This window comes from Pelodiscus sinensis, chromosome 1 (genome assembly GCF_049634645.1).
Source record: "Pelodiscus sinensis isolate JC-2024 chromosome 1, ASM4963464v1, whole genome shotgun sequence".
Lineage (NCBI taxonomy): Eukaryota > Metazoa > Chordata > Testudines > Trionychidae > Pelodiscus > Pelodiscus sinensis.
Window position 1 is genome coordinate 250,102,577 of NC_134711.1, and position 11,934 is coordinate 250,114,510.

General features: G+C 50.2%; 1 protein-coding gene across 1 annotated transcript; it reads left to right on the forward strand.

Moving 5' to 3' along the window:
* The first annotated feature begins 10,064 nt into the window (after positions 1-10,064).
* Positions 10,065-11,464, forward strand: LOC142827074 (uncharacterized). Its single transcript, XM_075920718.1, has 2 exons — positions 10,065-10,510; positions 10,904-11,464. Exons 1-2 carry the CDS (start codon positions 10,117-10,119, stop codon positions 11,449-11,451), a joined length of 942 nt encoding a protein of 313 aa, XP_075776833.1. The 5' UTR covers positions 10,065-10,116; the 3' UTR covers positions 11,452-11,464.
* Positions 11,465-11,934: the final 470 nt, after the last annotated feature.

Sequence of the window (11,934 nt, forward strand, 5' to 3'; positions counted from 1 at the left end):
TACTTTTTAACTGTTCAGAGCCCTTTGAGATGGTAATTTCCTGTTTTGGCAAAACGATGTTTGCAAATGGCTGGAGAGAGGATACAGGGTTCTTGAAGCTAACAGCTTGCCTCATTGTCTTGCAAGTGTATGCTTGAGGTTCCTTATGCAAATTTATCGGTGACTTTCCTTAATAGCCCCTTATTAAGCTAGATCCAGACATTCATACAGAAGGGACCAGAATTGCAGATCTGGACATAACTCAGTTGATATACGGGGCACTGCAACTCAGGATCATGTAATTCTACTGCAAGAGACAGGTGATGGCTTGAGGCCTGAGACCTAGCAGTCAGGATCACAGTATGATGACTAGAGATGTTTTGATTGAATCTTCAGGTACCATCATGATATATGACACATAGGAAACTCTTGGTGGCACTCAGAAGGAGCACTGCCCCTCTTATGTCCCCACCAAAATTTTATTTGCTAAGTAGGGTGCCCTCACATGCTTCCTCCCTGTCCCTCTGAGTGGCCCTCCTTACACCTTCTTTTCCTTCAGGCACCAGTCGCCACTGGTATAATACTTTTCCATGCCACTTAGCAATTATTTCAGCAGGCACCATTGCAACACACCATCTGCAGCCACACGCATGCAGGAGCGATTCCATTTCAGTTTCTGTTACCCAAGGACTGAGATCAGCAAAAATCACCACCGCATAAAACAGGGCCAATATTCAGTTCAGCTGTCCTATCTACTTATACTAATGCCTGTGTGAACTCCCCCAAATTGCTCCCTTTCTCCAAGGCCATACAATGTATGGGACTGTTGCCATGATCTGTATGAATCTCAAGAGGAAGTGAAAACCTAGTGATTATAACAAGGCAACAGGTGGTTCTGTAATACGTTAGAGGGTTGTACTCTGATACGTCAAGGATGATACTTAACTTGTTTCTGTAGGTGTATAAAGTTGTATCTCAGGGGAGTGTCTTTGTCCAGCCAATGAGGCAGTGGAAAGTTCCGCCATGGACTGAGCTGCTCCAAGGATGGCATGCAGCTATTTTTAGAAGTGGCATATCTGCTGCTCTACACTAGAATGACTGTTTGCCCCATTGCCTTTTGGTATGCCTTCTGCAGCACTTTGATTTCCTCACGACTCTGCTGGGTATCCCTGTTGCAGACCTTCTCTCTCATGCCCTAAGCAATCTGGCTGTAAATGTCAATGTCATGATGTCTGGAGTGGCTCACAGCTGTGAGTGCCATTGGAGGTCAGATTGTTAGACAACAGGGAGACTCCCCAAATTGCTGGTGAATCATATAATTTGATTTTACCAAGCCTGTAACAAATGTGTAATCCTGGATCACTATAACAGGATTACCATGGAGTCACACTAAATTCTCTTTTAAACTAACTAAATGTTTTTTAGCTAGAAAAAAGAAATGAGAGTTATTGAGCAGTTATAGCAGGTAAAATACATTAACAGGCAAGTTAAAGTTGGTAAACCCAAACAATAGCAGAAATGTGGTAACCTGCTATCTTTCCAAATATCTCTCAAGGTCACCCAGAATAACTGTGGGGATCTCCACCTTGTATCTGAAAGAATTCCCTGCAGGTCTCCAAACAATTCAGAGATGCAGGATCATTCTTTGACTCCATATCTATAGCTTTCCCGCACAGAAAGCTATCTGATAAATGCCTTTACACACTTTACTTTGATACTATCATTTTCTGTTACAACCATTAAGTCCTTCTGTTACCCGCACAAATGTCTCTATCTCTTCCATACTGTAGGGACACATACCTTTACCCAGTTCCTAGGGCTCGAGATGCAACCCTGTTAATTTACACATCAACCCGTACCCAATTCCTAGGGCTCAGGGCACAACTTCCTGTGGGTTGGCAGGATCTTTAACCACTGAAAGAGCCCCACACAGTAATATTTTTATCCTCTATTTACTGACAATTCCCAAACAAACAGAATACACATACTAAGCATACAGTGTTACGCTCACCAATCCTGGTACAGGCAGACTTCCCTTGTTGGCTAAGCAATATTAGTCTCTCTAGATCTTAGCTGCTGCACGTCATGGTCGTGTAGAGGGGTCCTGGCAGCTCTGGTCTTAGGCTGTGTCTTGCAGGTGAGTAGTCCTTCCAGATCTTCCCCTTTCTTCTTAGTGTTCCTTGTCTCCCTTTGGTCATCTTCCAGCCTTTTGCTTCTTTCCTTCTGCTTCTATTACTTTTTGGATTCCAGTTTATATAGTGAAACCTGAGTCGTGCTTAGCTATACCTTAACCAATTATTTTAGTATAATTTTACTAAGCAATCATATCCCACCACCTTAATTGATCTACACCTAACGAAATTAATTATACAGCAGACAGAAACAATTACAAACCAGATAGAGATCATACAGACAAACAATAGAAAAGTGAGGATACTTAACCACAGGGTGCGGATTCCACAATCTCAATTATGGCTAAGCAGTTTCTTGCCAGACAGAATCGTGTTACTTAGTTTTCTTTACCCATCTTGAGATCTGTTTCTTTATCTGGTGATAGTGGGAGAGCTATCAGGACAAAATCCCCTTCTCACAACCTGGTGTGACACTATTTTAATACAATTTAGATGGAATGTGAGTATGTGACTCTAGGCCTTACAGCTAATGGCTACTACTCTTCAGTCTGGCTGCAGAGGAAAGCTTGGTTCAGGCCTACCACAGGCCTTCCAACATGGCTACAGAAAAACCATATTGTTACACTTCATTAGCATTTCCAAGGTTCCATTCACAGTTGATGGGCACATAAACACCTCTCAATACTGGAAACATACTTACCTACTATACTTGACCACTATACTTACCTACACACCTCCAGCTTTTATCCAGAACACATCACACGGTCCATTGTCTATAGCCAAGCTCTAAAATACAATTGCATTTGCTCCAATCCCTCACACAGAGACAGACATCTATAGATCTCTATCAACCATTCTTAAAATTACCATACCAACCTGGAGAAGTGAAGAAACAGAACCAAGTATATACCCAGAAGTCACTTACTATACGACAGACACAACAAAAAAAGCAACAGAATGCCACTAATGATTACCTACAGCCTCCTAGCTAAAACCTCTACTACACATCATCAAGGATCTACAGCCGTGGTCACCAACCAGTGGATTGCGAGGCCTCGACCAGTCGATTACGAGGTGTTCGGGCCCCCCCAACCCCATTTTCCCCCCACCCCGAGAAGCTACACTGCCTACCTCCAGCGTAGTGCCAGCTTCCCGCGGGGTGGATGGAAGTCCTGCCTGCAGCCTCGCGCCACTTCCGGGGGTTCTGGAAGTGCACTGGCTGCTCCCTTCCCACAGCTCTGTGGCATGCTGGGTGCGCTGTGGGAGGGGGCATCGACCCCAGAGGAGGAGTGCAGCGGCTTCCCTGCGCCGCAGGAGGGGTTAGTCAAGGAGTGGGGATTGGGCCTGGGGCAAGCACCCACACGGGTTAGGCTGCACTGCGGGAGGGGGATTTGGCTCTGGGGCAGGCACGTGTGGGAGATTGGCCCTGGGGCAGGTGCCAGCAGCGGTTTGGTTGAGCTGTGGGAGGCACGCATCAGCCCCAAAGGAGGCATGCCCTGGCTTCTCTGGTGGGGGGGGGGGGGAGAATCCTGGGAGGAGGTGGTGAAGGGGACTCTCTGCCCCCCTTTCCTCCAAACCGCCTCTCCCTTCTCCCCTGTTCCCTCTCCCCTCTCCCCACTCTCCAGTTCCCCCTCCCTATTCCCCAGCCACAGAACTCTGTCCCCACTGGTACCCTGTCCCCTGCCGAAGCACCCACGAGCACTCTTCCAAGTACTATGTCCCCTGCTCCCACCAACGCAGTTGGAGCCACATTAGTGGAGCTTGGGCGAGGGTTGGAGGAGGGTTTTTTGCATCTCACTTGTGTGGCCCCAACTGCCTTTTCTTGGGTCAATGACCCCTGACTCAAAAGAGATTCCCTGCCCTTTTCGGAAATAAAGACAATGCAGAAACTTTTTGTGTTTTACATGGTATTTTATCTGAAAATGAAGCCAGGCCAACAAACCCCCAGCTGGGGCCAAGCCCCCATCTGGCCACAGCATCATAACACTTCTGCACTCCCCTTTCCCCCAGACCCTACATCTGAGCCTATCGTACACTGGAACCCCCTGCCCTGAGCCCCTCACATACCCCAACCCAAATTCCTGAACCCTCACATCCACAAGCCTGTGGCTTGCTTAGTACCCCAACTCTCCATCTGACCCCAACACTGCCCGGTCTGGAGGCCCCTCCCCGAGCCAGCATTCCCTTATCCACCTCCTCCTGCATCCAGATTTCCTCCCAGAGATTGCACCTCTCACCTCTTTCCACACCCAAATCCCTCATTCCCACCCTGGAGCCTACACATCCTGTCTCAACGCAGCGAGGGTATGGTTAGATTGCAGGAGTTTTTCAGGATTCTGGAGATATCCACAAAAAACTCTTCTGCATCCAGGGATGTGTTTGTTCTTCCACTTCTCTTAATGGAAGAGCAAACATGATGTTTCAGTCACCCCTATTTTCCTCTTTCCACAAGGAATAAAGGGGCTTTCAAAAGAAGGGGTTTTTCTGACATTTGGTCCAGTATAGACAGGCCAAATGTTGGAAAAACTTCTTCCTACAGAAGAATTGGGAAAAAAGCAGCAGTATAAGAGTTGGGGATAGCAAGTGATGGAGAGGAGGAGAATAGAGAGGGAGGGGCTTCAAGGAAGGGGCGGGGCTTCAAGGAAGGGGTGGGGCAGTAGATCTTGGCTTGTTCTGTCATTTAAAAAGTGATCTTGGGTGTACAAAGGTTGGAGACCACTGATCTACAGCATAGAGGACAATTCCTTGCTCTAACAGACCTCAGGAGGCAGGCCAGTGCTCGCTGACAGACAGCCCCCAACCTGAAACAAATACTCACCACCAACTTCACACCCCACAACAGAAACCGATCACTGTACAAACCCTATTGCCAACTCTGTCCATACATCTACCCATATGGCACCAATATTGGACATAATCACATCAACTATACTATCAAAGGTTTGTTCACCTAAACATTTACTAATGTGATCTATGCCATCATGAGCCAGCAATACACCTATGCTGTGTACGTTGGAAAAACTGGATTGTCTCTACACAAAAGAATAAATGGACATCAAGAATGTCCAGTGTGTGTATGTGTGTGGGGGGAGGGAAGGAGGGAACACTTTAACCTACCTGGACACGCCATTACTGACTTGCAAATTGCCATTCTGAGGCAGAAAAAATGTTTTAAAACAGCCTGCAGTGTGAAACTGCTGAGCTGGAATTCATATGCAAACTTGACGCTATCAGAAGGGGTCTGAATAGAGCAGGGGTCTCCAACCTTTTTAAGCATGAGATCACTTTTTAAATTTAAGTGCAATCCAGGATCTACCTCAGTCCCAAAGACCCTTGCCCCACCTCCTTCCTGCCCCTTCTCCGAGGCCTTCCCCTGCTCACTCCATTCTCCCTCACTTTTATCAGTCTGGGGGCAGAGGTTTGGGGTGCAGAAGGGGTTCAGGACTAGGGCCTGGGTTCAGAATGCTGGCTCCAGCTGGGCCCACTTACCACAGGTGGCTTCTGGGTCATGGTGCTGGAGGCTAACGCAGGCTCTCTCCACCCTGGCCCTGTACCACTTCCAAAACCAGCCAGCAAACTCTATCCATCCCTGCCCCACTCTGCTCTGTGGAGATGGGGTACAGGGTGGAGGGAAGGACAACCTGCCATCAGCACCCCTGCTTCCTCTTCTTTACATGCCCTGCACAGCAAGCAGGAGGCTCCCATGAGTGAGGGGCACCTCCAAAGCAGAAGGCAAGAGCAGCATAGCAGTGCTGAGGGGGTCAGATGAAGTGCCGGCACTTAATAGCCTCCTGGCCAAACCTGTCAGGATCACCTGTCAAAGGCACTAAGATCTACCAGTAGATCCCTATCTACTGGTTGGTGACCACTGGAATAGAGACATGGAATGGCTCTCTAATTACAGTAAGTAATTTCCCCTTCAGGTACTCTCACCTTTTCATCACAGTTGGAGGTGAGCCACATCCACTTTGATTTAATTAGCACTGATATTACACTCCCATTTCTGTAGCCCTGCCTTTCTTTTACTTCAAGCATCTGAGGAAGTGAGTTGTTTCTCATGAAAGCTTATGCTCTAATACTTTTGTTAGTCTTTAAGGTGCCACCAGACTCCTTGTTTTTTCTGAAACCTCTCTACACTGACACTGTATCAACCTAGCTACCTAGATTTAAGCACTATGCCTCTCAAGGAGGTGAAGTTATTAAGTTGCTGTAGTGGTGAGTTACATCTGTGGGAGCAACATTTTAGGGGATAAGCTTATAGAATTAGGTTGAAGTAAGCTGCCTCACAGTGACCTAACACAATAGTGTAGGATAGGTTGTAATGAAATCCCCTTTCAGCTTAAATAAGAACAAATAACTCAGGCCAGCAGATTGTAAGCACATCAGAAGGCCATCTTTCACACACTAGAAAATGGTTCACCATTAGTTATAAATAACTTTTTTGTTTATCCAAAAGGAACAATGAAACAATTCCTTTCTGAGTATGGAACTAAGTCAAATTAAAGTACAGAAAGACAATTTAAGACATCAGAGAATTTTAAGTCTGGTGTGTTCACTTTTCCCTAAAATGATATCCTTGTTGATTTAGAACATGTGTTTTGTCTCTATTACTGAAAAAGCAGATGTTAAAATCACTTTTTTAGAGGTGGAAAGAGGTTTTTCTCATACGTTTTGAATTTTGATCTGAGACACTAGGTGGCGCTCTTTACGTGTATCATGCCTTTTGATTAAAATAGAGCTCCATCTGAATTCTGGTGAAAAATGACGATTATTTTTGAAGCAACTGGTGCATCCATATGGACCATGCTGACGAAGGAGCCAAAAATATCACAGTACCATACACTCACTTCCAGGGTAAAGCACCTTTTCCCAAGCTCTTATATAGGTAGGACATATTCACATTCTAGTCAGTTTGACCAAGAAGAAACACCATTTTTTAAAAAGGATGTGAATGTTTGTACTTATGTAAATTCAGGCTTTTATAGCCTCAGTAAAAGCCAACCATACTGTGAGCAACCAGTGTATTTTCTACAGTACACTGTTGATCTCGGAATCCAGTATTGTCATAATTATTATTAGCAGGGAATATTAGTTGTGCTTGTTTTGTAATAAGGACAAACAAGCCACAAATTAAAATGGCTCCCCATCCCCAGCCAGAGTACAGGGAGACTAGCCACACCAGTGGTGGTAAGTAGCGGGGAGCGGGGGGTCGGGTTGGAAAGGGCAGAGTGGGGGTGGTACCACAGCTGGCTGTTTAGGGAGGCACAATCTCCTCCAAATTATGTGACCCGCTGCCCATGGTTCTGTGATCTCCTCTCATCTGATTTCCTTCCTTCCTTCCTTCCTTCATCTGTCCTGACTGCTGTGCTGCTTTTCATACTGTCAGCCATGACATCCTTCCCAATTGCCTGGGAGCTACTGCTGGAGTCCCAGAGAACGGATCTTCTTGAGTTTGCCCCTATCTATCCGAGTCAGAGCTGTCTCATCCATAGGATGGTCCATCGCAGCTGCTCTAGGCCCTGCACTTTGGGGGCCCTGCAGTGGTCACTTCAACTTTCCTTTGGGCAAGAGATTACTTGAGGACCTGGCACAGAGCAGCAACAGGGGTCATCCCTCCACCCCACTCACCATGGTGGTAGGAGCTTGGGCCCCAGAGTGCTCTGCTTCCTGCTGCCACAGAGAAGCTGAGCGCAGCAGGCTGCTCCAGCTCCTGCCGCTGTGGTAAATATGTGTGCATGGGAACTCCTGCTGCCATCCTGCACCAGGCCCCTGGTAGTCCCTCGGCTTGCGTTGCATGTGGGAGGGAGCAAGGAGGCAGAAGAGGGATGGAAAGGGATGCTGTGGGGAAGGAGCAAGAGAGGGATTTGAGGAAGGGGTGGAGTAGGGACAGGGTGGAGCAGAGTGGGATGGAGCCTCTGGCAGGAAGGCTTCCCTGGGGCCCTAGGTCTATGGGGCTGCCCAGGGCCCTGTGCCTGGGGGACTCCCTCAGCCCCTGTGGTGCCCTAGGGATGGCCCTGAAAAAATTCCTCTCTTTTTTGCCTGCTCCATGGTGGTCCAAGCTGAAGAGCATTTGGATCGATAGCCAGCCATGATCAGCTGGGAAGAGACCATGAGACCACTCCATGTTGAGCCAGCCAACTGGAAATGTAATTTAAAATTCCCGGGGCTTGCAAGGGGGCGGGGCGGATTGCAGTTTACCTGGCTGCAGGGCAGTGGAGTTAAAGTGCTGACCAGAACAGCTGCATGGGTTTTTGTGGGAAACTTCCTGGAGGGCAATAAATGCGAAGATGCCTCATGGTGTCTACACTACATGTTTGTCGTGGAGAGGGAGAGGGAGAAGGAAATAAAACATTTCCTTGTGGAGGTGGAAGTCTTTTGTTACTGAAACTGGGCATGTTTTGCAACAAAGGTCGTGTTGTAGTGTGCACGTTCTTGCTGTTTTGTCACCAAAAGGCAGTTTTGGGCAACAAAAGTTGGTAGTGTAGACATGCCCTTTGTCACCCTGCCTCTGTAAACAAAATACTGACTGCCTGTCCCAGGGGCATAAGCTTTTTGCAGAACTTACATTCCCTGTGCAGCTAAGAGCTTTGCCCAGGAGCCCACCTCTTATGCAGACCCCCCTCCCATGGCATCCCTGGAAGAAACAATCCATGTTTTGGATCTGATGCCAGTGACAAGCAGTGCAAGGCTGAAGGGGCATCAGCAAAGCACTCACTCTTCTCCCTAGAGCCCAGAGCTAAGCATCCCCAAACAGTCTGCCCACTGCCTCAAAAAGCACAGCCCTGCTTCACTCCTCTCTCAAGCCCAACTCCCGCTTGTCCTCTTTGAGCCCCAAAGCCCTGCCCTTCCTCTGCTTCTTTCTGTCCCTGCCCCACCTGCTTGGGGAACCCAGAGCGGGGGCGAAGAGTCAAGTGAGGGTAGTGAGTACAGTCAACTGGCCAATGGCAGGAAGAGATACTGGGGGAGGGGGAAAAGAGGTGTGTGTGAGTGACTGGCCAGCTGGGGAGCAGGTGAAGTGGTGTGGGAGGAGTGGTGAGTAGCTGGCAGGTGGGCTTGGAGGAGGGGAAAAGAGATGTGAGTGGAGAGTGGGCAGGGAGGGCCGTGGGCAGGACTGAAGTAGTATGTAGGAGCAGTGAACAGGCAGGGCACTGGGGGAGGTGACAAAGAGGCACGTACATGACAGGTGGGAGGGGCATCGAAGGAAGAGGAGTGAGTGGCAGGTGGTGAGGATTTGGGGGGAGAGGTGGAGGAGGGACAGGGGAGCCGTGTGGGGCAAGGTTGGAGCATAGGGTGGGCTTCAGGAGGAGGAGGCTGAGTGGGGCCAGGGCCACAGTCTCGGTGAGCCCAGCGTCCCTGAAAGGAGCAGTCAGGTACTACCTATGTCAGAGTCCAGCACAGCTACTCATGCTGCGATGGTTCTGTAACAGGACATGCCCTCACTGGCCGTGTCCAGACTCAGGGGTTCTTTCGGAAAAAGTAGCCTTTTTTCGAAAGAACTTCCCCTGCGTCCAGACTCAAGCTGCATTCTTTCAAAAGTAAATCGAAAGAACGCGGCTTTTCTTTCGACGGCTGTACACCTAATTTTACGAGGAAGAACGCCTTTTTCGAGGGAGATCCGTCGAAAGAACGTGAGTCTGGACGGGGGGAGCCCTTTCTTTCAAAAGAATTGGCCTCCAGGAAGAAGCCCTGGTGGACAATCTGGGGCATGGGTTGCACGTCTGTGGTTCCTGGCTGCAGCCATTCCTTAAAGGGACGGGCGCACCCTCACAGACACTTGGTGCAGACAAGGAGCCAGAGCACACGGCTACCTTGCTGCAGCATGTCCCAGCCCCAAGACCGTCCTGGCCCTTCCACAGAGCCTTCTGAGGACCCAGCCAAGGGCTCCAAGCGCCGGGCACCATCCTGGTCCGGCGCTGAGATCAAGAGCCTGCTGGAGCTGTGGGGAGAGGAGGAGGCCTTACAGGCTCTCAAAAGCCGGCGGCGAAATGCCGAAATTTATGGCCGCATGGCTGAAGCCCTGGCCCAGAAGGGCCACTACCCCCGCACCCAGGACCAGGTGCGCTCAAAGGTAAAAGAGCTGCGCCAGGGGTACGTCAAAGCCAGGGAGGAGAGCTCCCGGTCTGGGGCAGCCCCCCACTACTGCCCCTACTACCCAGAGCTGGACCAGATCCTGGGTGGCAGTGCAGAAGCACGCACACCACGGAGGTTCGTGCAGTCTGGACTGGCAGACCCCGTGGTGGACGCTCCAGAGCAGGAGCTACAGCAGTCTGGAGACGGGGACATGGTCCCAGAGGAGGAGGAGGACAGCGAGGAGACGGCGACCCTCACCACCTTGGAGCCAGTCACCCAGACCTCTGAGGCCTCCCAGGCGTCATCTGGCGCAGGAGAGGAAGCAGCAGGTGAGTACAGTGAGGTTGTGTCACACCCGGGGGGGGGGGGGAGGTAGGTGGGTGCACAGTGGGTGATGCACAAGGGAAACCTGTCATGCTCAGGCTGATGCCCAGGTCACACACACACACACACACACACACACACACACACACACACACACACACACACAGTGTGACCTTCAGAATGTCTGCTTCCCCTGTCTCAAGGGAGAGGGCATGCCCTTTTGGACAGCTGTTGCACACATGACTGATTGTGATAGAAATGTAGCCGTGTTACTCTGATCTGAGGAAGTGGGTCTGGCCCAGGAAAGCTCATCTCCTAATAAACCATCCTGTTAGTATTGTAAGTGCTACAGAGTCCAGTTTTTAGGACTGATTGTGTCTTCTTCTTTTCCTCCACAGCCGGACCAGCCGTGGAAGAGGGCCGCAGCACCCCAGCCCCACCTCCATCTCCATCTCCATCTCGGGGACATGGGAGCCGCAGACACAGGCGTGTCTACGCGGACATCCTCAGACAGCACGTCGAGGCTGTGCAGGAGCAGAACTCCATCCTGCGACAGAGGGCGGAGGCAGAGGATCGCTGGCGTGATCGGCTCATGAACGAGCTGGTCCTGCAGCGCACGGTCCTGCACAGCACCCTGAGGGAGGTCAGCGGCTTGCCTGCTGCTGTGCCTGGTCCTGCTCCTCCAGCACCCCATGACCCCACCTCACCAAACCCCCCTTCCACAACAGCATCCCTTTCCCCCCGTGGACCTCCCTCTCCCCCAGCCCCCACAGTTCCCCAGCCCCTCTCTCCCCCTGGCCCTCCTCTCCCCCAGGCTTCCACGTCCCAAGAGCACCCCAGCAGCCAGCCAACCGACAGGTGCACCACCCGATCCCGTAGCCGGGGAGCACCCCAAACACGAGGCCCAGGCAGGAAAGGGAAATCTGCCAAGCCCCGTTCAACCTGATCCCCTTCCCCCCTCCAGGTTTCAATCACCCCCATCACCCCAGTTAAAGCACAAACAAAGGGTTAAATGAACTGTTTCTTTATTGTATATAGTTTGGCAACAATAAAAATGAAAAAAAAATTTGTTATGTTTGCAACATTGTTTGATAATATGTACAAAATTATAAATAAGTAAACAGAACATTTTATTTTGAAACACACCCTGGTGTAACTGATGTGTCCAAACTGGGTCAGGAGATGGGTTGTGGAGGGAAGCTTCTATTGGGCCAGGGCCCAGTCCCCAGGCAGAAGCCCCTCAGTGCACTCAGTCTCAGTGGCCTCCACTGGAGAATTGCTCCCGGAGGGCCTCCCGGATGCCAACTGCAGACCGGTGAGCCTGGCGGATGGCAGCTGTCCGGGGCTGGGCAAAGAGCCTCTCCTGGCCATCAGCAGCTCTACCCCACCCTGGTAGGAAGGCATCCCCTTTCCTCTCCACGAGGTTATG

Coding starts and splice junctions, on each gene's coding strand:
- LOC142827074 (XM_075920718.1), top strand. CDS start 10,117: ATGGCTGAAGCCCTGGCCCAGAAGGGCCACTACCCCCGCACCCAGGAC. Junction 10,511..10,903: donor CGCAGGAGAGGAAGCAGCAG/GTGAGTACAGTG, acceptor TTTCCTCCACAG/CCGGACCAGCCGTGGAAGAG.